At 49.1% G+C, this 26,474-nt stretch overlaps 8 protein-coding genes and 1 non-coding gene across 9 annotated transcripts; 3 read left to right on the plus strand and 6 right to left on the minus strand.

Moving 5' to 3' along the window:
- The first annotated feature begins 741 nt into the window (after positions 1 to 741).
- ASPBRDRAFT_188330 (glutamyl-tRNA(Gln) amidotransferase, subunit A) lies at positions 742 to 3,346 on the plus strand. The gene is made up of 8 exons (XM_067620128.1): positions 742 to 1,163; positions 1,233 to 1,537; positions 1,603 to 1,677; positions 1,735 to 1,962; positions 2,035 to 2,529; positions 2,597 to 2,904; positions 2,961 to 3,040; positions 3,105 to 3,346. Exons 1-8 carry the CDS (start codon positions 848 to 850, stop codon positions 3,275 to 3,277), a joined length of 1,980 nt encoding a protein of 659 aa, XP_067473751.1. The 5' UTR covers positions 742 to 847; the 3' UTR covers positions 3,278 to 3,346.
- Positions 3,347 to 5,594: 2,248 nt separating this feature from the next.
- Positions 5,595 to 6,186, minus strand: ASPBRDRAFT_200828 (uncharacterized protein; the record flags this gene model as incomplete). The annotated part of the gene is made up of 3 exons (XM_067621480.1): positions 5,595 to 5,668; positions 5,721 to 5,746; positions 5,804 to 6,186. The coding sequence occupies 3 exons, from the start codon at positions 6,184 to 6,186 to the stop codon at positions 5,595 to 5,597; spliced, it is 483 nt and encodes a 160-aa protein (XP_067473752.1).
- Positions 6,187 to 9,288: 3,102 nt separating this feature from the next.
- ASPBRDRAFT_34948 (uncharacterized protein) lies at positions 9,289 to 10,361 on the minus strand (the record flags this gene model as incomplete). Its single annotated transcript, XM_067623288.1, has 3 exons — positions 9,289 to 9,346; positions 9,500 to 9,618; positions 10,017 to 10,361. The coding sequence occupies 3 exons, from the start codon at positions 10,359 to 10,361 to the stop codon at positions 9,289 to 9,291; spliced, it is 522 nt and encodes a 173-aa protein (XP_067473753.1).
- Positions 10,362 to 13,993: 3,632 nt separating this feature from the next.
- Positions 13,994 to 14,073, minus strand: ASPBRDRAFT_t262. The gene has a single exon. It is a non-coding gene; the product is annotated as a tRNA-Thr (tRNA).
- Positions 14,074 to 14,481: 408 nt separating this feature from the next.
- Positions 14,482 to 15,952, minus strand: ASPBRDRAFT_137791 (uncharacterized protein; the record flags this gene model as incomplete). The annotated part of the gene is made up of 3 exons (XM_067618930.1): positions 14,482 to 14,926; positions 14,987 to 15,770; positions 15,850 to 15,952. 3 exons carry the CDS (start codon positions 15,950 to 15,952, stop codon positions 14,482 to 14,484), a joined length of 1,332 nt encoding a protein of 443 aa, XP_067473754.1.
- Positions 15,953 to 16,431: 479 nt separating this feature from the next.
- On the minus strand, positions 16,432 to 18,346 carry ASPBRDRAFT_34951 (cytochrome P450; the record flags this gene model as incomplete). Its single annotated transcript, XM_067623291.1, has 4 exons — positions 16,432 to 16,953; positions 17,007 to 17,819; positions 17,868 to 17,902; positions 17,959 to 18,346. The coding sequence occupies 4 exons, from the start codon at positions 18,344 to 18,346 to the stop codon at positions 16,432 to 16,434; spliced, it is 1,758 nt and encodes a 585-aa protein (XP_067473755.1).
- Positions 18,347 to 19,469: 1,123 nt separating this feature from the next.
- ASPBRDRAFT_137768 (40S ribosomal protein uS5) lies at positions 19,470 to 20,503 on the minus strand (the record flags this gene model as incomplete). The annotated part of the gene is made up of 3 exons (XM_067618927.1): positions 19,470 to 19,727; positions 19,798 to 20,055; positions 20,240 to 20,503. The coding sequence occupies 3 exons, from the start codon at positions 20,501 to 20,503 to the stop codon at positions 19,470 to 19,472; spliced, it is 780 nt and encodes a 259-aa protein (XP_067473756.1).
- Positions 20,504 to 20,854: 351 nt separating this feature from the next.
- ASPBRDRAFT_211390 (Mpv17/PMP22 family protein) lies at positions 20,855 to 22,056 on the plus strand. Its single transcript, XM_067621925.1, has 5 exons — positions 20,855 to 21,006; positions 21,063 to 21,117; positions 21,242 to 21,347; positions 21,461 to 21,766; positions 21,817 to 22,056. The coding sequence occupies exons 1-5, from the start codon at positions 20,996 to 20,998 to the stop codon at positions 21,858 to 21,860; spliced, it is 522 nt and encodes a 173-aa protein (XP_067473757.1). The 5' UTR covers positions 20,855 to 20,995; the 3' UTR covers positions 21,861 to 22,056.
- A 748-nt stretch (positions 22,057 to 22,804) lies between these two features.
- Positions 22,805 to 23,673, plus strand: ASPBRDRAFT_34954 (eukaryotic translation initiation factor 4E; the record flags this gene model as incomplete). The annotated part of the gene is made up of 3 exons (XM_067623292.1): positions 22,805 to 23,008; positions 23,073 to 23,144; positions 23,206 to 23,673. The coding sequence occupies 3 exons, from the start codon at positions 22,805 to 22,807 to the stop codon at positions 23,671 to 23,673; spliced, it is 744 nt and encodes a 247-aa protein (XP_067473758.1).
- Positions 23,674 to 26,474: the final 2,801 nt, after the last annotated feature.

Below are 26,474 nucleotides of genomic sequence, written 5' to 3' on the forward strand. Positions count from 1 at the left end.
TATAGACTGCGGTGGAGGCCTGATGCAAGGATTCCAGCTGCAAGTCCAGACCTGCAAGCCACTTGGCTGCACGCTGATAGAAAATGCCGCCAAGCAAGGCCCCGGACATGCTTCCTACTCACTGGATGCCATGCCAAGGATACCTACCGCCGATGCGGCCAAATTTTTTCTGGAGGAATCGTATCCCGGAAGCAACGGAAGTCGCCTGGGAGAGCTCCGATCGGCCAGGAGAGCGGCTCGGGGACGATAGTGGAGCATTGCTTGCATAATGGATAGGAAATTGCTTACGACAGACTACCAGTCGCGGAGCCTGGAGACTTATATTGCTGGGCTCTCTTATCATGAATTGCAGAGGAAGAATCTCTTAGCGAGGTGTCCTTTCGACCCTCTCCTGGAGCAGATCTGCTGCTGACAGGAAAGCTGGAACCCCGTGTGGACCAGTAAGCCGCCTGCATTAGCGTGAACCCTAGCCTCCACCGACCCCAAAGGAGATAAGAGAGTGAGATACGTTTGGATTTGTGCGTTCTGTGTTTTTTCTTGGTTGCCCTCGATTAAACTTAGTTGCATGCATGTTGAGCCGCCAGTAAATCTTCATCACAAGGCAAGTAAAAGAATGCTTCTGTCAGAATTGATAAGAAGAACAAGAACATTCCTGCTCCTGAAGATAAGGGCCCCACGCAATATGCAGGTCCCCGCAAGATTTGTTATGGGTCAACTTACTCCAAACGTGCCTGGATCCATGATAACCAACAGTTTTACTTAACATATAAATCATGCTCTTCGCCCCCGGCCATTCATAGCTGATGTAGCTGATCACAACCACGCCGATAATCGTCAGACAGTCCAGATGGTCAAGTTCACGAATTCAGCAGCGGTGCTCCTAGGAGCACTGCCGGTCCTTGATCTGCTCGCGTCGGTGGCTGCTGAAACAGCCCGTGGTAGGGTGACCGTCCTCAACGGCATTCCATACTATGTCGGGGACGTTGCCGTGGCACGCATCCCAGAGGTTGCTGTATCTGCGCCGAACCTGCTGCCCGATGTCGATGTGATGCCTATCACTGTCATCTCCAGCAATTCCTCGTCCTTCACTAGTTCCGAGTTTGAAGGGATTATTGCGGACTATCGGGCTCGTGATGATGTCTTTAGCTCTTCATTTCTGGGTGGTACGAAAGACAACATTCAGATCAAATTATCATAAGATAAAATGGAATAAATTCTGATTTCTCAAGCAGCCGTCTACCTGCGCTATACGGGAAATGGCACACCCGTCCTGGAGGATGATTCCATCCCCAGTGCTGCCGACAAGCATGACACATCCCTATTCTTGGTGTCCCCTACATACGCCGCCAATGTATCGCAAAGCATGACTAAAGCATGTCTAACCGAGGCTCTACCGAACGGACCATACTTTGTTTCGACCAAGTCAGGGGAAGTCTTTGAAGCTCATCGATTGTATGAAGACACTCACTATACCTTCCTCGAGCCGGCTGTCAGCGACGGTCAAGGCGGCTATAGGGCACTTTCAGCGAACACCGAGGTTGGTCCGCATAATCTGACTCTTAACTATAGTCATTTGACCCCTTTGGCTGATTCCATGTCCAGGGTGTCCTTGGACCTAGCATTGCCGTCCCATCCAGACTGTACTATACCGTCACTCCCGAGAAGCCTTTAGCTGGGGTATTTCCACCTCCTCCATACCCTAACTTCCATTCCGAATACTAAATCAGGGCATAGCTTCGAATGGGCGTCAAGGACATCTTCCACGTCAAAGGTCTCCGGACCAGCGGCGGGAACCGGGCCTACTACTCCCTCTACGAACCTCGCAACGCAACCGGCACCGCAATCCAACGGCTGATTGATCTCGGAGCAGTGTTTGTTGGAAAAATGGGTACGGTCCAGTTCGCGAACGGGGACCGTCCCACCGCGGATTGGGTGGATTTTCATTGTCCTTTCAATCCTCGTGTATGTCACACTCACTCCTAAGCCACTTTCCCACTAGGAGTCTCCAAAACTGATATATATCTCCAAACAAAGGGCGATGGGTATCAAGACCCAAGTGGTTCCTCTTCTGGCCCCGGCGCCGGAATCGGCGCTTACGACTGGCTGGATATCGCCATTGGCAGCGATACTGGGGGATCCATGCGTGGTCCTGCCGGCGCGCAGGGTCTATACGGAAATAGACCCAGTACCGGCGCGGTAGCTCTCGACGAAGTGATTCCCTTGTGCGATGGCCTCGACACGACGGGCGTCTTTGCAAGGAGTGCAGAGACCTGGTCTCGCGTAGTGAGCGTGTGGTATCAAGACTTCCACGCCGACTACCCTTCGTACCCAGATACGATCTTTTATCCGACCGCTTCGTTCAATGAAGATGCCGTGGCCAGTACCGATGCTCGAAGAGTCCTCGAGCAGTTTGTGTCCCGGTTGGAGAGGTTCCTGGGCGCGAATCGGACCCATGTCGATGTGGATGCAACTTGGACCTCGACGAAACCGGCTGATGCGCCAAACACGCTGCAGGAGATGCTTCAATATGTACGTACCTTCTATGCCCCCTTGATCTCATAGCTCTTTTACCTTACCGATTCTAACGATTTGACAGACATACGGAACCCTGATTTCGGTCTACCAATGGCTGCACCTGGGCGTCCCCTTCTTCAGCGACTACGCGGCCAAGTACGACGGTCGCACTCCGTATATCAATCCGGGGCCTCTTGTCCGGTGGAATCTTGGCCGCGAACGGGGCCAGACGGGATGGAACGAAGCCTGGGCGAACAAGACCGTGTTCCGAAACTGGTGGAGTGGAGGGGCGGCAGGATTCGGATCGCACAACAACGAAACCTGCTCAGAGGGGATATACATCTATCCCAACAGTGTTGGGACACCGGCTTATCGAGACGAATATGTTGGGTGAGTGGTGGCCCAATCCAGTTCACCAATTCGTCGCTAATCATATATATATATAGACCTCCCAGCCCTCCGTACTGGGGTATGTCCGACAGCAACATTGCGGTCTTCGCCGGCGTTCCTGACCTAGTTGTTCCCAGTGAGTTAAATCCCCCCCTTGTATCTTGGCCCGTGCCCCCTTTTTGCTAACGCGGGAAATTAAGTCGGCGAAATCCCGTACAACAGCACAAAGTCCGGAAAGACCGAGTACCTACCAGTCACTATGAGCATTGTGGCCGCGCGCGGGTGTGACCTGATGGTGGCATCCATGGTCCGGGAGATGGAGGCCCAAGGGATCCTGAAGCCTGTGGCGGCTGGGACGATGTTGTATCCTTGATAAGTCCAGAAGACCCTCAGCCAGGTTCAACTATATATCTGTATTACTCGTGCCCTCCTCCCCCTAGAGACTTGAGCGAGCGAGACCTTTGAGCATGTCTCCGCCAGTATCTTTGCAGACGAGCCATGGTTCCAGTTCTTACTAATTTATTATAATCATTATTAGTACAACTAAGATATAAGCTCGAGCCATCCCTCTTACTAGTATAAGAGGTCAAGCTGCTATAAGTACTCAAGTTTCCTAACAGTAATAACTACTACAAGTCGCATACTCTTGCAAGCAACCACATCTTCTATTTTTATGGCGATGGTACATCCAGTTCTGGGCTGCCTCAACCCGCAACGGCGCAAAAATGGCTACAGTGAAGAACACGCCGGTGACGCTAACTACCGTATACCATGTTAGCTTTGTACTTCTTTGATTTCCGCTAGGCGGACTTACAGAGAATAGGGAAAAAGCCAGTGAGCCTGGTACGCAATCATATCCATCATTGTGTGGGAAGGCCGTTACATTAGAACCAAACAAAGATGTCAACCAGGAAAGAGGGAGCTATAAATTTCAGAGTAAGAGTTAAGATAAATTCAGTCACAGCTCTTTAAATGAGCGAGGAGGCATACGAAGAAGATTGTCATGAGAGTAAAAACTTAGATGTAATATTCATGATACTGTTATAGTGGTAACGACATTCATTTTGACTTTCAGCGCCGTGTTAGATATTGCGATTGTTATTTTTAATCGTCTGTAGATATACCCCCATCTTGCGGTCTATGGACGTATCCCTCGGTAATGGGGAACTCAACATTAAAGTCACGATCTGTTCGTCCTTTGTCGGAGGAAGTCTAGTTTCTGTTACCAGACACTCCTCGTTATTCGCAATTCATCCAGTACAAATCATGCATAGTTCCACTCGCTCCAGGCCGCTTCGGTGGTATATCCTCGTTATCATGACGCTCACTATTCGCAAATTCCGAGTGTAATGTTGTGTTTCGGGACACCACATATACAGAGAGCCTAACGCGATGTATAAGTCAGGATGACACTACTGGTGTGTCTGGTGTTTCCTTAAACTTCTCTAGCATCAAGCTAGTTCTCTATTTTCTCCCACCACCAAACTCATTGAGATATATTGAAAGAGTCTCATTGTCGGATTTGACAATAAAAGGGTAGAAGGCCCCAAAGTCTTTGAAACTATTAAATATGAGGGTGGTCGATGCTAGAATAGTCCCCGTGGCATCCACCTAGAATGCTGCAGTCCATTAGGCAGGATTACTGTTTCTGCGAGTGTGTGCTTCATCACATTTGACGTTCAGAATGTGAGAGTGAAAGACGCAACCCCTCCCCCATAGCCTGTCCTATGTGTTGGTTAAGCCATCATTGGGCGCCATTCGTCCTCTCCAACCGTAACATGCTCATTCGACAGATTATTGGCTTAGCGGCCCTGTGAACCGGTTCACTTCGTCTTGCAATGGTCATAGTGTTCACCTCTTTTGGATGATTATAGGGACCAGGACTTGGGCTCCAGCGTTCTTGAAATAGTCAATCACTGGTCCTATATAGAAGCCGTGGGCTTTGGCATCCACCCTGTTCCATTGGAAAATGTTAAGGATAAGATATAGCATGCTCCTAATATAACCGAGGCTGACATTGAGGCGGCTGCGTTTGCTCAGGAAGCCTGGGCTATCAGTTCCCGTCATATCAGAAATAACGATAGGGGCCTCGCCGCCCTGGAATGAATCGCCAGACTTCACCCGAATCCTGTTGTATCCAACAGTGTGGTCCTTAAGGTGTAGACTGTTCTAACTGACCAGTCATCTGTCGCGCTGGGCGTTATATAGAACAACAATCATGATGTTATCAGGCTGCAAGAGCTGTTGGGCGATAATCCAACGCACAAGGCAATCAGCAAACAGACAGTACATATTATTGTACCGGGACTTCCAGGACTTTTGGCCTCTTGACCATCTTTCATACCCATGGGGAAGATCGGGCTGGCGTACGCCAAACAGGGAGTAGTTAGGCAATTTTATCACCTTTGAATTCTCCTCGATGGGGACTGGAAGTCGCTGGGCCGACTGCAGAAGCCCGTAATAAGATATCTGGTTTACCGGTTCACCGAACTGCGGTCCCATCCGGCATTGCACATCCAACATGGCCGAGTGCATGCCGTTTGAACACATACGCCGGAACAAGGAGGTGATAGGCACTTCATAGAGAGGATTGTTTTCAGGCGTGGAAACCATCACCCGACCCAACTAGCGCTCGTCGCCGATGATCAGGTATCTTCGAGGTACCGATTTTATGTATCATGCTCCTTTTATTAGGGCGTGTTCATCATACCGCAAAATCCTTCAACAGCTTCGGCTCCTTCGAAGAATTCTTCTTCAATGGGAGCTACAGTGGATTAGTATGCGGAGCAAAAGCTGAGCAGGTACTTGAGACTTACAAGTGCACGTAACGACGTTCTTCTCACTAAAGCTCCATTGAACAAAGGCGCAGGGATAGGGACAGCCAGTTTGACCCTTTCACCTTTCACCCAAGCGGTCGTGCTGCGAAGTAGGTGGCATGCCTTTCGCATCAGAGCCGATGTATGCTGGAAGTATGTTGATTAATACTTCCGACATCTGGCTCATACCCACATTGCCACGGTTGCTATCAACTGTGAAGCCCATACCAGCCTGCCAACCTGCTGGTATCACATGTGACACCATTCTTCTTTCTAGGATGCCACTGGACGAAGGCATAGGGGTAAGGTACATCCAGTTTGACCTATCGCCCAAGTAGTCATGCCGCGAGCTAGGTGGCATACCCTTCGCATCTGAGCCCATGCAGGCTGGGAGGATGTTGACCATGACCTCCGTCATGCGGCTCATTCCCACATTACCACGGTTTTGGAAGATTGTGAAGCCCATGTCAGCGTACCGACTGGCCGAAGTCACTACCCAGTCGTAGATGAATACTTTCTTGACCCTTTGCCTTGCATTGAGTCGATTGTTGCAATTTTTGGCACCTCGGGCGCGAGGATGCTGCCCTTCTTGTGGAGAGCGAAAAACGATTGCTTGTATCTAATGACCTGGGCCATGTACGGAGTGACCATTGTCACATCCTCGCCAGGATATCCACCGATTCTGTAGTTGGATGATCATTCAGTCCTGACTATATCACAACATTCGACTCTTATCCTTGCATCGAGTCAGGCGTGGCGAGTTTGGGTATGTCCGATTTGGGAATGCTACCCTGCTTGTGCAGTTCGAAAAACGATTGTCAGTACCGAACTACCTGGGCCATGTACGGAGTGACCATCGTCACATCCTTGCCATGATATCCACGGTTTTGGTAGTTCGATAGCGATTGTCTATACCGGGCCAGCCAAGCCACGTAGGGTGTGACAATAGTCGAACCCTTGCCAGGACACCCACCGTTTGGCGGGCACAAGGTTCAAAACCCATAGCCTATTGCCTTCATTGTACCGGGAATTCAATTCGTTCCCTATTCTTCCTAGAACGAAGCATCACGGAAGTTTACCAGGACGCCTCTCTCATCGACCCTGGATAATGCCTTCAAGTTGATCACGGCCTAGCCCGGTACTATAGTTAAGATTCTGTGATAAGTCTGCAACCAGTTCTTGCACCTCTGGCCGCGACCTCCATCTTTACCGCGAATCGCCAGAATATTCTGCCAAGCGCTATGGAGTTTGCTTTGTCTGCTATCTCCCAACATGGGGGTTTCGAATCCTCAGGCACGCACCGTTCCACGGTACGAATGAATCGAAGATCACAGCTAGTATTTTTGTAGCCGCCTCATGCCTCGCTGTTATATTCTCCAATTTACTTCGGAGTTAAGGGGAGCGGTTGATAACTTTTGCTCACCATGCGGCATGCGCCACACACCTGACAGTGAGGCAGACGATCAGCTCTAGTCATGAGGGTAGCACGCCGACGAAAATAAAAAAGGAACCACCAGGGCCAGGCCAGCGGTGCTCCAATCCCTGCCCCTATCAGTTCCATGTTGGCCTTTGTTGAGTTTTGGGGTACACTGTGTGTGCCAATCGATGGTAGGGGAGTCATTGTTATGTGAGTGATTTTGAACGACTTAGTCGGAAAATATGCGCTTTCAACGAGCGCTATCCAGCGCCTCTCGCGACCCGATATGGAATGTAGCTCCGGCCAGGTAGATAGATAAAGGCAGCATGACCATTGTTTTCCGTTATAGACCGAAAGAATTATCCATGTGGAGGCCGGTGCACAAAACAAGGAGATTTATCCAAGCCATAACCAAGAATATCCCATTTTGTGCGCGGATTTACTAGCATGAGGAGTATCAAGAAATTGCCCCCTCCGATGTCACGCTTTCAATATTGGCACCTGTTTGCCTTAGCCTTTGAGGGTCTTAACCCCATCGCGCTTTTCGGGGTCTCTTTGTTGGTGTATCCATGTCGATTTCTCTTTTTCAGGTAGAATTGGCTAGGATTTTGTAAAGCCCTCTGGTTCTCCTCACTCCACGTCCTATTACTGGTACAGTAGCCTAGAATAGGCAAAGAACTTTGATATTGGGTGCATATGTGAGCCCCCGGATTCTTGACCGGGGCTCACTTCTAGATGGGCGACGTTGACGTATAGCATCTGTCATCATGTGTCGCTGTATCTGGATTCGCCAGAGCATTTGATATATATAAAAAATCCCCTGGCAGTGTCTTTCGTTTGTTGTTCTATTCCAACCGGCTGCCCTAAGTGGTCTTGGAATAATTGCCGGAGCCGAAGTGGTTCTCGAAAGATATCCTGAGTAGTCACTGCTTGTGCTACCTATCATGACTCGTCTGGCTTGATATCGTGGTCCAATCGACAGCTGCAACCTTGTAGATGCCATACTCTTCAACAACATCAACGCGGGCCATGGCGCGTTGACAATGGTAAGAGTAGTACCAGTACTGGTTGTAAGATTATACCCATGAACACTCGGTCTTGATGCTATCCTCTCGGTCTGGGCATGGCCGTGGTAGCCTTGTTCCTCTCGCCCCGTGCCGTCGTAGAGGAAAAGCTAGAAGCGGCTGTTGTGTTTCTCCCGCAAGCGAGGGAAACAGGCAAGGAGCGACAACCTAAGTAGGTTTGCTATCTCACAGATTGTAGGTCGTCGAGAATTAGACTGTCCGTCACAGGAGATGATGGTCGCCGATGAGAATCGCTGTTTGGGATGGTGCCCAGGCGGTCACCGGCTCGTTTTTTTCTGGATTTCAGTTGACTTGTGGTTTGACTATCACAATTTTAGTGAAAGTGCCTGGAAAGAGTGGAATGTGTCTCCGATATCGTATTCATGTGGCGCTGTGCATTCTCGTGGAGTTCTCTGAAGGCTCTGTATGTCTCCTTCACAGGTGTATTGCCACATTTTCTGTACACTCGAAGCTGGAGTACGGATCCTGAGTGAAAACCTTATATGGAGTGATGGCTATCGAGTTTCCAGGTAATAATATGGTTCCTGCTGAAGATAGTACTTGGGTTCCATTGCATGTTCCAACACTCTAGCGGCAGCAAATTCTTGGAGCCCAGAAAAATATTCCTTATATTAAGCTTCTCCCTCAATGACTTGAGTCAGTATCAACGATGAACGGCCTGCTTTTCTTGGATGGAGACATTTCCAACTGTCTTTATATAAATATCTCGATATGTAGTTATCTGATGGTAGCGGACGACCAACAGCTTCGGGTTCATCTTCTCGTTGTTAGAGGCAGTGCCTTTTGCAGCCGGTTCATGCCCATTTGAAGAACCGACAATATCATTAGATGCCGCAATCAAAGAGATCCGATGGAGCTTCCCGGTCATATAATAAGGATGCTTAGAAACGGGGGAGAAGATTCCACGGCATTCAGCCAGTGGCTTCCGTCCTTGCCTGCCCTAAGAGATCCCGGTCTGTCCATAAGAGGGAGACAGTTGTAGTGTCGCTGTTTGTACACCGTTGAAGTTCCTCTTTCGCATTGAACCTGAAGTTTAGCACCTTTCTTGCACGTAATATCACAGACATCAATTGCAAAAGTTGGCGATATCAAGGTGTTTGCCGTTCCTCCTGGCCAAAGCCTTCCTATTATGTGCGTGCGCAGTCGATTTAAACAAACAAAAGAAAGGCGCTGAAGCGCACCCAGCCCATTAACCCAGGTCACGCACATCAAGCAACAACCTGACGACTATCTTGCAGTTAGCTGCATTCATCACGACTCCCACATGTTGTACATACCCGAACAATGCGCCCCAGACACGCGTAAAGAAGGACGGGTCTGCAGCAACGGGCTGCGCCTCGCCATGGGGCTGGCGGACCGCACGAGAGATCGCCAATGGGCGATGCTCGGCGGTGATCTATCGCACCAGGCCAACACCTTTCGCGGTGTTTCGAAGAAAGCTCTGCCATATCAAGAAGAGAATCGCATTCGTTGCACGCCATGATATGCCACGCCCAGATATCTTCAACGAATGCATGCATAGTACCATAGGTCTCTACCAGGCTGTTGGCCCGAATCCAGAAGCACACGAGGCCGAATGTCAGAGCTTTTCGAGTTGCCCTGCATCCACTGTCCAAAGAGCACTTGTGTTGTCTTCCGCAATATGGCAGACGTAGTTAACTCTGGCGCCCGTGAAGGACTCTACTCGTGGTCGGATTTTTAACCAAGAGTGAGGGCTTTTAGGCAAATCCAAGACTCCAATAGGAGATGCCTCACCACTTCTTGGGTTCTCGTCCACCTCCAAGCTTGACTCACGACACCGCTTGGTAGACTTCTCAACTTAGGTTTGAAGCCTTGCTGTCTCTCATTGACGACTTCTGTCGTTTTGGTAAGTGACGAGGACTTGGTAGGGATGACCAATGGCACGCTGCTATGGCTCCGGCGGATCAATAGCGGAAAGTCGCACAAATGCTCTTCGAAAGCATACATCAGGGCAGGCTTAATTACTGTGTAGGAACTGTCCACAATGTCGCAGTTGGCTGCCATGAGACGGTCGAGTACGTCTTGAGCTTTTTGTTTGTCTCTGGTAGTCTTCCTCCCGACTGCCTCCAGGGCCGATACTTCAGATCTTGATAAATTTGTCTGGTGATGGCGTGGCATAGTATATATGTGAATCCACTCTATTGCTGCGATTTTGAAGTAGGTTAAGTCTACTATAAGTAGAAGTCAGCACCATCAGAAGGAATCATGTACCTAAAGACTGCGAATATCTGTTAGGCCGAAAGGGAACACTCACATAGATGCAATTATATCCCAACATCGTTCAATGGCCCTAGGACCGCATTAAATATCCTTTTCTCCAACAACGCATTCGGAGTTTCCAGATAGTCTCAGCCCGATAGGTGGGATCTTCAGCGTTGCATCGAAATTCATTGTTTCCTTATCATCAGAGCTTTTTCCCTACTGAGTAGCTCATCGCATTGCTCAACAGCTTCAGCCGAAAACTGTTCGGTCAATTTCAATCGACCCTTGCTGTTGAATGTGTGCGCACTTGCCAGCATGATGCCAGGAACTCCATTTTGGCCGGTATAGAACCCACCAACCGGTCCCAGTTGCCAGTTCCGGTCTTAGACTGTGGGTTGTGTTTCCAGCCCAGCTTGCCATGGTGTTTGATCCCTGTTTGCATAGAAAGATCCAATCCCAGTTGTGGTAACTTCATATGCTCTTCTTCTGAAGCAATGCAGAAGGCTAGGCACCATGTTACCTCCCTGATAGCTGGATTCTTCGCCAACTTGGCTCTTGCGAAGGCGAAGAATGATACGCCCTTAGAGGTGTATGCCATTATATTTGCGGCAAGGCTCAAAGGTGACTGCAGTTGAAGAGCGCAGGACCATCGGTTATGTGAGTGCAAGTTGTATGCCACTACATCGGAAATTCCCGAGTTTTGTAGCGGTTGCTGACAACTTGTGCCCTCGGATCAACGAGTCAATTCACGATATTGATACTAACGATATAGTTCAATAAACGAAGACATCGATCATAAACTTCTAAGTATAGTATAATGCTTGACGATCAAAACGTATATCTTGAAGTCGTTCAGTAGAGGAGATATCTTCGTGATTCTTGGCATAAAGATATATACAAAATGTCTCGTATTCAGTTGGGATGAAGATAGAGAAGGGAGGAAGAAGAAGAAGAGATTGGCAGGGAGAGTCCCGGCCTTTTATAGACGTCGAGGAGGGGAAGATGCAGTGAAATCCCCCGGAATGTACCGTGAATCATACAGCTTCGGGATATGAATGAGGAGGGTTATAGGTAATAGGGCACATTTAATTGAAGCAGGTCTTCACCAAGCCCTATACAAATCCGTACTATATATCAAATTATGCGGGCATTTTCAACGCGGCAGTTAAGGCGATATGTGAATTTGGTTCTATCGAGTGAGTAGGTCTCAAATTAGGTGAATTATGGGGGATGAATCATTTTAATGAATCCGGGAGAGAGCTCCATACACCTCTCTCTCCTTGCAAATCAGAAATTTAATACCTGTTTATCTACAAGTCATCCAGTAGAGAGCGTTTCACCAGGTAGTCTAGCACAGTGATCGGCACCCCCGACTGGTAGGCTGCTAAGTAGTGGTTCTAGCCTTCATGACAACCAAGCATACATGTAAGATACGCTCTATTTCATATTCAATTACTGCCAGTATCATGACAAATACGCATTTTAGATCGCTTGGCCCGGTGGAGTAAGAAAGAAGTAGACGCAAGCATTGAAGGCCTTCCACAGAGCAATTAGACGTAGAAACCGTATCATAGTGAAATAACTCGAGTCGCTTATGGTTGTGACATTGCTGACCGATTTCCTTTCGTAGTTCAGGAAGATCCCACTTTGCGCGAATCGTTCTACTTCCTAGAATGCTACAGGTACTTACTTGGCATGGCAACCTCTCATGGAATGGTTGATTATACTGATTATCCCTTCTTAGAAACAATAGGAAAGGGAAAGGGAGATACAAGCAAAAGAGAAAGCTAACTAAATCACATTAAAGGGTGGCCAATCCTTCTAGACCAGAAACCATCCACTCTCGGTTCTCTTCCACTACCCAGCTGCAGAGCGTCTTGAGACCTTGCCGCACCGCATAAAATCTTCTTTTTCTTTGAAATTACCAGGCCTCATTGAGAAAATGATCGTGACGGAATCTCGGCTTTCCTGGGCGGCTGCGTATCCAGTGTCCAAATACTTTCACCTCGCTGCGGGTAATGGTGGTTGTGAATACTCGAACCTTCCCATCAAAGTTGCCTAGCTCATTGTTAGTCTATCGGCAGTGGGTTCGCAGATCTCTGAGCATTAAGGCGCCTGTGTGGAGATTCTGGAGGGGATCCTGCTCTATCTCGAATCCCGTCTCAAAAGAAATAATGGGAAAAGCAATGTTGGCCTCCCCAGGCATAGGGAACGCAAACTTGGGACTTGCTGGCTGTCGCTTGGAACATAATCTCCGCGCAGCTATCGCCAGTTATAGCCAATGATAATATCCGGCTTCGGCATACTGAGAGGTCGTGACTCTATCGCTGGCATCTCAAGATGCTCTAGGGAATTGCTCGCCGGTTACCTGTCAAAGCGTTGGTAATTGTGCGCGACGAGAGGTCAATTGAGGAAGAACATACCAGTTCGCAAGAGTAACACCATCGATCGAAGTACATGAATAAAAGATGTACTTCCCCATCTCAATCACCGGGATTAACCGCGTTCAACGGGGTAAAAGCTGAGTCCCGGAATGTTGATACGAAAGCACTCTACCCTGTTTTCCGCTACATTAGTACATCAAATCTCAACTTTGGCATATCAGCGAGCCATTCGTTGGAAGCAGAACCGCACCACTTGCTGTTTCATTGACAGCAAAATCCTCCATGAGCATCACATGATACAGGGAATCTCGACCTCTGGAGGTACTTTCAATGTAGAGGGTTTCTCGTACTCCCAGAAGCCTCGGTGCGTGTATGACAAAGGAGTCGCCGGGGCGACGGCCACGTTTCAATGGAGAAGTGTCTTTCTGTATGCAGTTTCATCCGAATAAGTAACAGCTGCGGCGGTCCTTGGCGGTTGATCCATGCTCGTAAGTGGAATGATGAGGGGGTTGTAATATCAGCTTCAGGCCAGGGAACGGAGCCGATACTATTGATATAGTTCAGAATGCGTTGCAACTAATAGGTACAAAGGGGGCCTTGTTTTCAAAGCACGCATATTAGCAATCCCGGTACTGGAAAGAGAAGGGGACTAGGTACAGACCTTTCTCCACTTTGGGAAGCCATCGCTATTAGAATCTTTTTGAGGCATGTCTTTCAAAATCGATGTATCATTTATAGACTGCTGGCCAACACGCGTTGGTAATTATTTTGTGCAGAGAAATTGTTTGCGAGACAACGATAAAGGATGGATGAAGATGTCTCGGCCACAGTGCTGGTGAGAAGTGTTGGATAACTATGAGGAAAGTACCACCTGATGCAGTGCCAGGTAGGAAGGAGCTCCTACGTTGTCGATTGTTGAGTACGTGATACTCTCTAGCCCAACCTTTCTTTCCTTTTAGGGAAACCATTTAGTTACACTATGCTACGCCGCTGGTGGGCGAGTGGCCATGGATATGGTGGGATTTCCCAGCAGGTGGCTACTAGCTTCGTCCGATTTTTAGCAAGCATCTTCGATCCTGCATGAGACGTCTAGCCAAGGGATATATGATATCGGTAAGATTAATTGTCGGTGGTATCGACAAAAACAAAAAAGAGACAGATGTCTGCACCGGATGGGGATTGAACCCACGACCTTCGCATACCACCAATACGAGTGCGACGCTCTACCACTGAGCCACCGGTGCTGACTTAGTAAGCAGCGTGGCAAATTGGATTTCATCAGCCTATCCCATGCTCTGTCTACTCCTGACCAAGTGAGTTGTTGGCGATAGATGAATACTTGGGAAGCGGTATTATTTATTCTGCTCATGCACGAGGGATGATTACAGTAACGTAGTTATTATCATATTAACTCTGTCTGAGCTATTCCTGATACATGTTTTTGCACATTATCGGTTAAGTAGTGGTAATCGCATCTCATATCGCGGTGATGCTTATTGCTGCAACGGGCAGTCATTCGAATACTAAGAGGTCATATCAACATAGGAAACATCAACTTGTGTCATCGAATATCATATCAGTCATGAATCGTTTCTCGTCGAGATCTCGAGCAAAGCTTCAGGTCATCATGTCACCCTATTCTGACAAACACATCAGCCACAGACCAGAACCAGAACAGGAAAGGAAAACTCACTGAGTGACTCCGGGCCAGTATACTTCTTCTCACTGACCTTCTTGCCTCCCTTCAGCTCGATGACCTTCAGCTCTGACGACAAATCAACCCATCTGGCAACAGCCGCCTTTTCCTGCATCTGGCGCGGAAAGTCCACCTTCACCTCCTTCATAGGTTTGCAAAGCCAGAAGCCCGCATCCACGCAGTAATCCTTGAAATGGATTCTCTGCAGTCTCTTGGCGTCAAACCAATGCAGGAACGGATCCGCGTCCACAATGAAACCAAAGAGAGTCAGTGTGCGGATGGATAGTTTCTGGCGCGTACGGCCCATAGACATGGCGCGGACTTTGGCCTTCTCGATGACCATCTTGTCGAGGTATTCGGCTTGGCCGAGTTTGTGGTCCAGCGCGCCGGTGCCGTCGCCGCTAGTTGAGTTCTATATTAGCAACTAACAAAAGAGATGGAGAATTAGAGGGAATGCTTACTAGTAAACGGGTTCAGCATACTGAGCCTTGCTGAGCGTCCAGCCTCCCTTGATGTAGGGCCAATCGCCGGTCTTGCTCTTCCGGATACGGGGATGAAAAGCCATGCCAAGCTCCAGTTCCTCGAGGTCAGTGTTCAGCCAAGCCGCCTGCCAGACGTACTTCTGGTACGACTGCATCATGCCAGTTATCTTGAGACTGCGGAGATTATGGAATAGGCAAAGGGGAGACATTTGCTCGAGATCCAGCATCATGAGACCCGACTCGGATCTGTTCTCGGTCTCGTTATTATCGTTCTTAGTAATGTTGTCCTTTTTCTCCACGTCGTTAGGCCAGAACACATCAAGTCCGAGCGAGCAACGGTCATCAGTAAGACGTTCCCAGGTCTCGCCGCCGCGGAACTCCATGAGAGGCTTCTCGGGGGTGGCTTCATCTGCGGAGAAAAGCTGGATAGACTCCGCCTCGGTGTCAGCTTCGGACTCTTCCCGCATCATGTTAGCCATTTTGTGGAGGGCGGAGCGGATCAGCGAGCTCGAACGGCTAGAGGTGATGCTGGAGCCTCGGACCAGAGATTGGGAGCGCGTGCGAGATTGCGAACGAGGGCGTCTGGAGAGCTCAGCAACACGAGCTGTTGCTAGCGGAGTACCAGTGAATGCCGCATCGCTCATGCTAAACCGACGACTTCTGCGTTTCTCTGTGGTGTCGGCGCTGCTGGCAGCAGGGGCATGGGGGTTTCGCTCATGTTCCTGGTTGAAGGGGAATCTTTCGTGCAGAGGCTTGTCTTTATCTGGATAGAGATAGTAGTCAGTAGAGTGAGGAGATGCGGACCTTTGTGATGGTGGGAACAGGGTAAGTTCAATACTGACCTGCTTCGATGCCGTCGTGGATAGGCTGATTGTAGGCTTCAGCATCTTTCCAGAACTCTTCTCCGAGAAGAGTCGCCTTCCAGTGAGCCGGATAGTTCTCCATCGTGAGTCTGTTGGTCTCCGCCAGTAGAGGAGCTGTAGTGGAGAAGACCTTAGTTGAACAGATTGTTCTTGCGCCGAGATCTTCCGTGGAAGGTCAGGTGAGGAGTGGTGAAAGTAGGGGAATGAGAGAACGACGGCGACAAGCGGACGAACACATATTGCTGCCGCCAGGAAGTCATTCACTGATGCTGAAGGTGGAGTAGCTCGGCGTTATGTGCACAAGTAAACGTTCTTTCTTTGGTGCCGGAAAGACAAAACCGCCTCAAACACTACAGCTTCATATAGCGGGTTGACAAAGCACCTACATGACAAAGACTTTCACCAGACGCTTAGCTTGCAGATAGTCCATTGTCAGTTGCTACAGGTTCTTTATATATAGATTATCCTTGTCAAGCTTTGTTTTGGCTATTCTGGCATACATTAGTTTCATCCTGCTTTATGCCTGCCAATCCCCCATCACGCATAAGCTTCTCCAAGAACTCATCTCCTCCGGAAAAGCAGTGGTACATTCTCCCTCATAGCCAGGGTTATAATCGCAGTACTTTTATTCAACACGCGTTCGGCATTCTGCCTGCCCGCTTCGCTACTGTCGGCCAACTCAATCCGGTACTCTCGGAGAACTGTCGTAAGTGCAGCGACGAATTCAACCTGTGAGAACTTCTTTCCTAAGCAAGCGCGGAACCCGTCGCTAAATGGAATGTAGGCACCTCGGACGGGCTTATGGATAGTAGGATATTCCAACCCGGGGCCAGCGAGTCCGGGTAGATCGTCATTTCTGGCCAAGAAGCTCTCCTTGTTGCGCGCATCCCACCTCTGCGGTCGAAACAGCGTGACGTCGTCCCCCCAGTATTCTTCGGAATAGTGAAGTTCGTTCGTATTCAAATTGATGTGGGTGCCAGGTTCCAGGACGTAGTCTTTGCCCTCGTAGTGGATGACGCTCGGAGAGTTGCCTGTGAATTTGGGTACCGTGATAACCGGAGGGTAAAGGCGCATCGTCTCGAGCTGCAATGCAGTTAGCTTGTCACCAGCTATAGAGAATTCTTTTTCCACTGTACCATCACGCAAAGAGGGGTGACGAGCCTAGGGAAAGCGTCATCGTAGTTCCAATCCTCAATATTCGGCTGTTCATCTGTGGTTGCCTCGGATATGTCGTTATATACCCAATCTTGAACATCTTGATGGAGAGCAAGAAGCACAAGAGCAAATCTCAAGGTTGTCGCTGTAGTTTCATGTCCAGCGATGGTAAATATATGCATATTGCTGATGACTTCTCGGTCAGTAAGACCTGCGTCCTTAGTGTCTCCGGGCTTCCTAGAGATTAGCATGCCCTCGATGAGGTTCGAGGGGTTTTCTTCTCCGCTTAATCTGGATTCTGTGGTAGTGATCAACCTCTGCAGATACTGGTCTAGATCCCGGTGAGCTGCAAAGTCCTGCTTGAAGAATGGAACCAACACTCTCGGGACCCATTTAGGCAATATACTGTTCGCCAGAGCCATAGTGGGGATGTTCAAGTTCATGTAAGCCACGACGGATCGAAACGTGAAGTCGAATCCTGGTGGTGGAGTGGGACTGTCCCTAAAGATGTCGTCCGGATTCTTGAGCGAGTCCTGGGGCGCCGGCTTGAAGGGCGCATTTACACCAAACCCAGCACCGGAGAGGATATTCAAGGTAAGCTTGTGGATATCGTCCCGAGTACTCTCCACCGTGAATCCAGATCCACGAGTGGGATTTAGCGGGGAAGCGTCCGCCCATTGCCCGATCATGTCCTGCGTTTGTTGAATAGACTCTCTCCACACCAGGGCGTTATTTTTCTCGTGGAACGTTGTTGCTGTGTATCGACGGTGGTGGGACCATTCTTTGTCCTCACACTAAACAATTCAGTCCAAAATCTCTCTAGATTTTCTCAGAGTACCCACCGTCACAACATTGGGCCCATACATATCCAATATGCCTAATATATCATTAACATCTGAATTTGCACAACTGATAAAGGTTATAGAGGCTCACGGTATAGCTTGACTGGCTTTGGGAAGTCCTGCCGTGCATTGACAATCTGACAGACCACAGAGGCATCCGCGACGCAGCAGTGCACGCCCCGGGGATTGACCAGCATATGGACTTTTCCATATCTCTTCACCTGGCGATTCCTGACAGCCCAGCGATAGGTTCCGATATTGTCATACACGATATCCCCCAACCATTGGGGAAGACAATATTCTACAAGGTACGGAAGTACCCAGCCGAACAGAGTTATGAATAGTAAGCTGACCGCGTACGGGGCCACGAAATAAGGAAGCTTGGTCCGCTGTGCTGTGCGGATATTCTTGATGAGGCCCCAAAAATAATCAAAAACAACCAGGCCAATGAAGCCTAAGACGAGGGTGTACGCGATCATCGCGCAGGGAAGGCCAAACTTCGGGCGGGTGCTCGCGTCAGCAGAAACAACTCACTCAGCAGGAATGGAGGAGTTCACGCATACTAAATAAGCCTCAGCTGAGCGACCGACACCAATCCTTCAAATCCTGTCGGAATATTGTTTCCCCCCTGAAAAGTGCCAGGCTGTCAGCAGCGCAGCGCCGCTGACATGTGCTCAGCTTGAGTCGCACTGAGTTAAAGTTTGGTCAGGTAGTTGACCGCAATATTCTCCGGCGCTTATGAAGATATGGAAGGGGACGAAGAGGGAAAGGGATAACTTCCTGCAGGTGGCTGATTGAAGGTGGCACCAACAAGGGCAAGAGGATCATGACATGTCTGTCAAGCGAGTAGTTAAATTACATGGGCCTCCGATATCTTCGATCGGCAGCTGAAGGCGTGGTTGTGGACGGGAGGTGGATCAAGCGCCACGGGTTTGGCAATTTGCTATCGTTTTATTCGATAGCATCAAGCGAATAGGAATCCGCTTACTCAGACTGCACAAATTGTAACTGACTTGGATGCAAGGAACGACAAGATAGCTGAGGGGGAATGTCGGCTGGTGGTCGAGATTGTTGATGGCTGGGGGCGCGTGAGATAAGCAAAGCAGTGGGTTTAGGCGGAGCCGCGTGCGGAATCTGGAACACAATCCAGGCACAACTTCTCCACTACACTGTCGATAGATCAAAAAGAAAGTTGGGCTGAACTACGTCACTACTGAGATTCTGATATTATGGCATGGCCTAGATGGCAGCCACCGTTCGTCAAACCGAGCACTACATCGCATGGATCCCTGATTGAAGGCCTAGCTCATTCTACTATACGCTGCCGGTGAGCCGGTAGCAATGCAGGAACCCGTCAGTCATCCACCTCGAGTACTGTCGGCTTGCCGAAAGAGAGCTTGGATCGACACCACGTTGTTTTTTCTTGTTCACTGTTCCCGTGTTCATTACATCCATGGATACCGTATATAGCGTAGCATAGCGCGAAAAGTCAGGATTTGCCGGTACTGCCGATCCTACAACCGAAGAGACTTTTGAAAACCCGTAGGAAAATAGTTCGATTCAAAAACAATCATGCAAGGTTATTCCCATCATAGCACTATCCTAGTACTTCTTGCCCTGACGCAGGACATCACCGAACTCCTCCAGAGGGCTGCGGATGAGCTTAGTCTCCTTCCAGAGGTTGGGGGTGAGGAAGCCGTAGGTGTTGACGACGGCAAGGAAAGTAGCCTTGAGGGTGTTCTCGAGGGTCTTGGTGGAACCGGAAGAGCAGGTGTAGGCGTCCTGGACACCGGCAAGCTGGAGCAGACGCTTGACGGCGGGGGAGGCAACGAGACCGGTACCACGGGGAGCGGGGATAAGCTATAACCGCGTTAGCATTTTGGCCGGATGGAAACGCGAAATCGAAAATCGAAGAAGAGTCGCGACATACTCTGACGGAGACGGAACCACACTTGGCGCTCTGCTTAACGGGCAGAGAGTGAGGCTCACCAAGGTTGGTACCCCAGTAACCTCTACGGACGGGGAGAACGCTGAGCTTGGCGATGGTGATGGCGGCACGGATAGCGGTAGCGACTTCCTTGGAGGTCTTGATACCGAGACCGATGTGACCCTCGGAGTCACCGATGACAACGACGGCCTTGAAGCGGGTACGCTGACCGGCACGGGTCTGCTTCTGGACGGGTTTGATCTAAAATTTTCCAACCGTCAGCACCTCCCATTTGATATTTTCCCTCATATCCTCCTTTTTGACCCCATCATGTCCGCAATTCCGATCCACGTATAAATTCCACCGGCGCATTCATTCTCAATTCCCGCGCACAACCGTAGATCTTCCTTGTCGACAATTCGGTAATCGGGCGATCGGTTCGTACCTTCATGACCTCATCCTTCAGCTTGGGGAGGAAGAAGTCCACAATCTGGTACTCCTTCACGGGCAGGGAGTGCAGGTAGATCTGCTCCATGCTGGTGATCTTGCCAGCCTTGACGAGACGGCCGAGCTTGGTGACGGGCTGCCACTCCTTCTCCTGCTCCTTGGCACCACCGCGACGACCACGGCGACCACGGCCACGGCCACGGTCACCACCACGGTCACCGCGAGAGCCGAATCCTCCACGTCCACGGGGAGCGTCAGCCATGTTGGATATATATGGCGATTGAGAAAGTCGGGGGGAAGAGGTAACGGACGGGAGGTGTCGTTTGGGGTTGTCGACGTCGAGGTTGACTTTCTTCTCGCTATCCACAACTGTTTTGGCACCTGGGAAATTTCGCTGGCGGGTGCGCTAAGCGAGCCCGCAGCCCTGTGCCCTAAGCCGTCCTCCCGATTAGGTAACCCGATTGGGAACCCCCATCCCGTATCATCATGTGACAAGTGGATTATACCCCATTGGGTGCGGCTCTCTTCCAATGATTGTGCTTTGTTTCCTCAAATCTCAGCCCGCCGTTGTTCTTATCGGGTGGTCTGGGGATCTGATCCAATTACTTGAAGTTATCATAGCTCCCCCTTGGGCCCTCTTCTGCTCTTCTCCAACCATTGATTAATCTGGGGTCCTAAGATCATTGTCGCCGACCACAGACAATTGCATTATAATTAGTTATACCAAATATATAGTCATAATCATTACCCGATAATGCTCCGGTGGTATGTTAAATGTCCATCCTGATGATCAATATTCCTATTGCTAAATCCAGACACAGGTATCAGGCGAGGTTGGCCAAGCAGCCTATCCTCACTGCTAGTGTGACGAGTGCTGTAAGATTTTCCTACTTAATGATCGCGTTCCATTACTTATTCATTATTTTACTTTCTATTATCTTTTCCTTCCTCCTCGACGTGACACCAGTTCGAGCTGACCTTTGTTTCCTATGTGTACTAGCTGTTGTTTGGTAGTGGAGATGTTCTAGCCCAACAACTAGTCGATCGTAAGGGGTTTGATAAGCATGACATGGCAAGAACGGGGCGCATGGCCCTTTATGGTGGAGGTGAGCTACAATATAATGCCTTGTCATTATTCGAGTCCCCCTTCTATCCCTGCAACTCCTAGAAACCCCGTTCATCGCATACTATGTGAAGGGGGCAAGCTAACGCGTAACAGCGATCTTCGGCCCGGCTGCCACCACCTGGTACGGTGTCCTTCAGCGTCACGTCGTCCTGAATAGCGCCAAAACTACTCTGGTTGCCCGCGTCGTCGCGGACCAATGTGTCTTTACTCCCGCACACCTAACTTGTTTCCTGTCTTCCATGGCTATCATGGAAGGCACCGATCCCATCGAGAAGTGGCGCAATGGCTTCGTTCCCAGCTTCAAAGCAAATCTTGCAATCTGGCCTCTCGTTCAAGGAGTCAATTTTGCCATCGTGCCACTTGAGTACCGTGTGCTTTTTGTCAATCTAGTCGCTTTGGGTAGGTGTAGCCCAGTCTTCTTCAATATCGAATGCTGCTGACGCCACTAGGCTGGAACTGCTTGTTGAGCTTGATTAACAGCGGTGAGAAGTGATTTTGATTGGTTATCAATACCCAATACCCTGTCTGTTGTAGACTCTCTGCAGATTCCTTAAACTGTTTATAGATACTAGATGTCATCTGGTCCAATGGTTTTGCTTTCGATTATTATACCTTTGATTTATGTTATTTTTGCGCAATGTTATATAGACTGATTTGAGACTACTAATTGCACTGTATGCTGTTTGGGATAGTCGTGGAATCCCGTAACATTTAGTACTTAATACTACTGGTAGTAGGTATGTCGGGGTCGGTTTCTACTGATAGTGATGTTGTTGCTGCCGGATATATATATCTCAACTAGTAAGTACTACGGCAGCGGCAGCAGTAGTGGTAGTATTACTACTAGCATCATATTCAAAGCTAACCCGGAAAGACTTGACAGCATGAGAGGATAGTAAATAAATAAGCACTGGCATTAACATATAGTATCATCCAAATGAAAATAATAGACTATAATCAATATAGTATGTCATGATGTCCGCAAGATGACATTCCCGGCGATTAGGGCTGGGGTTGGGCAGCGGCCAGCCTATGAAAGCACTGGAAAGCGGCGTGGCCCAAAAGGGTAAGGCTTCAGCGTGTCCCCAATTGCGGCTTTCTCCAAACCATCAAAACTTCAAGTTGTGATTTTCCGTCGTCGCCTCAAGAAATCCCCCCTCTATCACGACTGCTCTCTCGCCGTGATTCTGCCTGGAGCAGACGACTCAACTTCGCGTGAACCCGATCGCGCCACTCCCCGCTCCTACTCTTGAGCCCCGTCACCACCAAGCTGCTCCTTCCTCCGCCAAATCTCTCTCCGACACAAAATTTGCCATCCGCGCTATTTTGTCTCTTCCCCTCCGACACGACCGCTTTCCCTCTCATCACCACAATCTCGCCGTTGCATCCCCGATAACCACCTTTCACTTTCCCTTATCTCCTCATTCAACTTTCATAATGGCCGCTGTTGCTGAGAACGGCCACGCGCCCGTGGCTGACGAGAACGCCGCCCCCGTTGCTGCCGCCGTCGAACAGAAGGAACAGACCGAGAAGACGAATGGAGACTCTGTCACAGTATTCCACGACCCCGATAACTTCAACGTGAAGCATCCTTTGATGCACGAGTGGACTCTTTGGTTTACCAAGCCCCCTAGCGGCAAGGTACGGATTATCGCCGAATCAGACGCAGCAGTTGATCAGACCACTAACCTTTCCTCCGCAATAGGGCGATAACTGGAATGATCTGTTGAAGGAAGTTGTGACTTTCAACTCTGTTGAGGAATTCTGGGGTATCTACGTAGGTGTCTTCCTTTGGTTCCCTCCAGGAGTCTTGCCCTGGCTAACCAATACTTCAATAGAACAACATTTCGCCGACATCCGAGTTGGGCCTCAAAGCCGACTACCATCTCTTCAAGAAGGGCGTTCGTCCCGAGTGGGAAGACCCCCAGAACAAGCACGGAGGCAAGTGGTCATACTCTTTCAAGGACAAGCGCTCCGTGCCTATCGACGACCTGTGGCTACACGCACAACTGGCCGCCATTGGCGAGACTCTTGAGAACGATGGCGACAACGAGGTTATGGGTGTTGTTGTGAACGTACGCAAGGGCTTCTACCGTGTTGGTCTGTGGACTCGGACTGTTGGCAAGAGTATCCCTGGAGACAAGAACTCTCGTACGCCCGCACAGGGCAAGGAGATCCTCGAGAACATTGGCCGGCGCTTCAAGGAAGTCCTTCGTCTCAAGGAGGCTGATGCTGTTGAGTTCTCGGGTCACACGGACAGCGCACACAGTGGCAGCACGAGAGCCAAGGCCAAGTACACCGTCTAAGGTACAGAACATGATGTGCAGACTCCATTTACGATGTATTCATGGCGGATCTGTTTCTTTGCTACGGAATAATGGGAAGTCTTTGTGACGATGGTTGATAACGAATCCGAATGGACCGGCATGAGGAAATGCGCGTCCGACTTGCTAGCACTTGCAGTTACAGTGGTGATTCGGTTATAGGCACTGATGGCATGCATCTTTTCCTCAGTACGTATTTCTGACGAGGTTTATACCATATTTCATGGAGTTATAGTTTTACGCCTCTAGTGGCTCTCAAAAATAACGAAAAACACTTTTAAACATCTTATTCCAGTACATGCATCAATATCAATAGACATTCCGCTGCCTCCGGCCTTGCTATTTTCACATCCTGTGGTGCCCAAGACTTACTACTCATCTCAACTCTACATCTTCGTCAAGCTGGAATCGAGGCTGAACTTGACCGACGTAACCCTGTTGTAAAAAGGTGACTCAATATGACTCGGCTTTCTTCCTTATCCACGGCTCCCAGGTGAGTCTACTGATCACCATGATGGAATGCAGATCTATTCATGGAAATCCTGAAGGCGTCCGGGGTTTGAGCACCGCACCAGACTGGCCTGATTGCCTTCTTGAAGTCACTTTGACAACGTCTTGACTCATTTGGTCTATTTATACCGGGCTCTGACTGGTTCTAAGGTTTCTCTGAACTATACAGATTCTCGTCACGTTGCCAACGATCTCCAGGGACGACTATAAAAGGGGGCCGCAAGTCCTGCTTGTCTCCTGGAGAACTATCCCTCCTACAACTCTCTCCTACTCACCTGTTCCTAGTCTTTGCTCCTACTTCTCTTCTTCCGATATTTCCTCCCCTTCTTCCTCCCATCCTTCTCCCATCCTTTCTTCTGTTCCTACTCATCTTCTTACCTCTGTTCTTATTCTTATTCTTATTCTTATCTTATATAGTCGTATTCTTATCCTTGCCTCTATTCTTATTCCTATTCTTATTATATAGTCTTATTCTTATCTTTGCGTCCACTCTTATTGCTTACTCTGCTTGTTTGTCTACTTGCTTTTGCTGGCGTTATCTGCGTCCGTTTGGCTTCACTCCTCCTCTCCCATCGTTTACCTGCCCTGCTCGTTCTGCTTTATCTGCTCTGCTTTACCTGCTTATTCTGCGTTGCTCGTTCTGCTTTGGTCGTTCTACCGCCTGCTTTCGTTGCCCCCTGCCTGCCCTATCCTCCTCTCCCCTACTTTGCCCTGCCCTGCCCTCTCTACCATCTCCTCCGTCATCCTCTGTCATCCTTTTTCCCTTCCCTCTTCTATCCTCTTCCCTTCTATTCCACTATCATCTCCTTCCCCTACCTTTCTCTGCCCATCCCCTACCCATCCCTACCATTCTCTACCCTTCCCTGCCCTTTTCCCTACCCTGCCCTTCCCCTACCCTGCTCTCACCTCTGCCCTGTCCTGCTCTGCTGCTTTTTTCTCCCTTCCCTGCCGTCCGTTCCCCTTCCTTGCCCTGCCCTTCTCTGCCATCCCCCTACCATCACCATCACCATCTCCTCCCCTTCTCTTCCCTATCCTCCCTGCCCTGCTCACTCCCATTCCTACACTGTCCTGCCCTTCCTGCCCTTCCCCCTATCCCTCCTTTCCCCTGCCATTCACTACCCTTTCCCCTGCCCTGCCCTTCCCTGCACTTCTCTCTCTCCCCTTCCCTACCGTCCTCTTCCCTTCCCTGTCCTGCCATATCTGCTATTTCCCTGCCTTTCCCCTGCCCTTCCCCTACTGTGCTCTGCCTTGTCCTTCTTTGTCTTTTCCTCTGCCCTTCCCTGCCCTACATTGCTTTGGTTGTTCTGCGTGCTTGTTCTGTTATTCTTATCCTACTCATATTCTTATCTCTATTCCTATTAGATAGTCTTCTATTCTATCCTTATTCTTATTAGATAGTTTCCTATTCTTATCCTTTCTATTCTTATTAGATAGTTCCTTATTCTTATCTTTTCCTTTTTATCTCCTCTCTTTCCCTTCTTTCCTTGCTTCCGCTTGTCATTCTCTATCAACTTTGTTCCTATCTCCTACTCTCCTACCCTTCTACCCTTCTACTCTCCTGCTCTCCTACTCTCTTCTATTCTACTCTTCTATCTTCTACTCCCTTATCTTCTACTTTTCATCTACCCTATAATTTCATACTTTCCTGTTTATCTGCTTTTCTGCTTTTCTGCTTTTCTGCTTTTCTGCTTTTCTGCTTTTCTGCTTCCTAGTTTCCTCGCTTCTACTGTCTTGTTTCTTCTATCTTTCGTTTTACCCTTTTTCTTGTTTTCTTGTTTCCTTTTTCTTCTTTTCTTCTGTTCTCCTTTCTCCATTTTCTTTCCCTTTTTTTTTCCTTTTCTTTTTTTCTTTTTCTTTTTTTTTTCGACCCCTTTTTATTTAGAGTTTACGGTTCCATGGATCAAGTCCACGGGATGGCTGGTACATCCTGGGGAAAGTAGAGTAGATTGCATCAAGGTATACTAATAATGCGACACTCATCTCATATTAGTATCCATATAGCTCTAACTGATTCTACCGTTGACTGGTGGGTGGATGCTGTTGCGGATAAGTCGTTTAGATCTTATCAAATATCCATAGCTATAAATATCAGCTAGTAGGTCTTGAGTACTCCATCTGGGTCACCAGCACTCCTACTACAGTCTCTAGTGATGTTTCTCACAATTCATCTCTTCATGTCTGAGATTCCTTGCTTTCATGATGGATCACCGCCATCTCTTCCACACATCAGTTATGTCCTTCTCAAGCCCTATCATAATCTCCATCATTCCCAA

This window comes from Aspergillus brasiliensis (assembly GCF_001889945.1).
Source record: "Aspergillus brasiliensis CBS 101740 unplaced genomic scaffold ASPBRscaffold_20, whole genome shotgun sequence".
In the NCBI taxonomy this organism is placed as follows: Eukaryota; Fungi; Ascomycota; class Eurotiomycetes; order Eurotiales; family Aspergillaceae; genus Aspergillus; species Aspergillus brasiliensis.

Excerpts from the sequence above, each read along its gene's own strand:
- ASPBRDRAFT_211390 (XM_067621925.1), top strand. Across the intron at positions 21,348-21,460 it reads CATGGCCCTTTATGGTGGAG|CGATCTTCGGCCCGGCTGCC; the intron begins GTGAGCTACAAT and ends AACGCGTAACAG. Across the intron at positions 21,767-21,816 it reads TGTCAATCTAGTCGCTTTGG|GCTGGAACTGCTTGTTGAGC; the intron begins GTAGGTGTAGCC and ends TGACGCCACTAG.
- ASPBRDRAFT_188330 (XM_067620128.1), top strand. The coding sequence starts at position 848 with ATGGTCAAGTTCACGAATTCAGCAGCGGTGCTCCTAGGAGCACTGCCG. Across the intron at positions 1,963-2,034 it reads ATTGTCCTTTCAATCCTCGT|GGCGATGGGTATCAAGACCC; the intron begins GTATGTCACACT and ends CTCCAAACAAAG. Across the intron at positions 3,041-3,104 it reads TCCTGACCTAGTTGTTCCCA|TCGGCGAAATCCCGTACAAC; the intron begins GTGAGTTAAATC and ends CGGGAAATTAAG.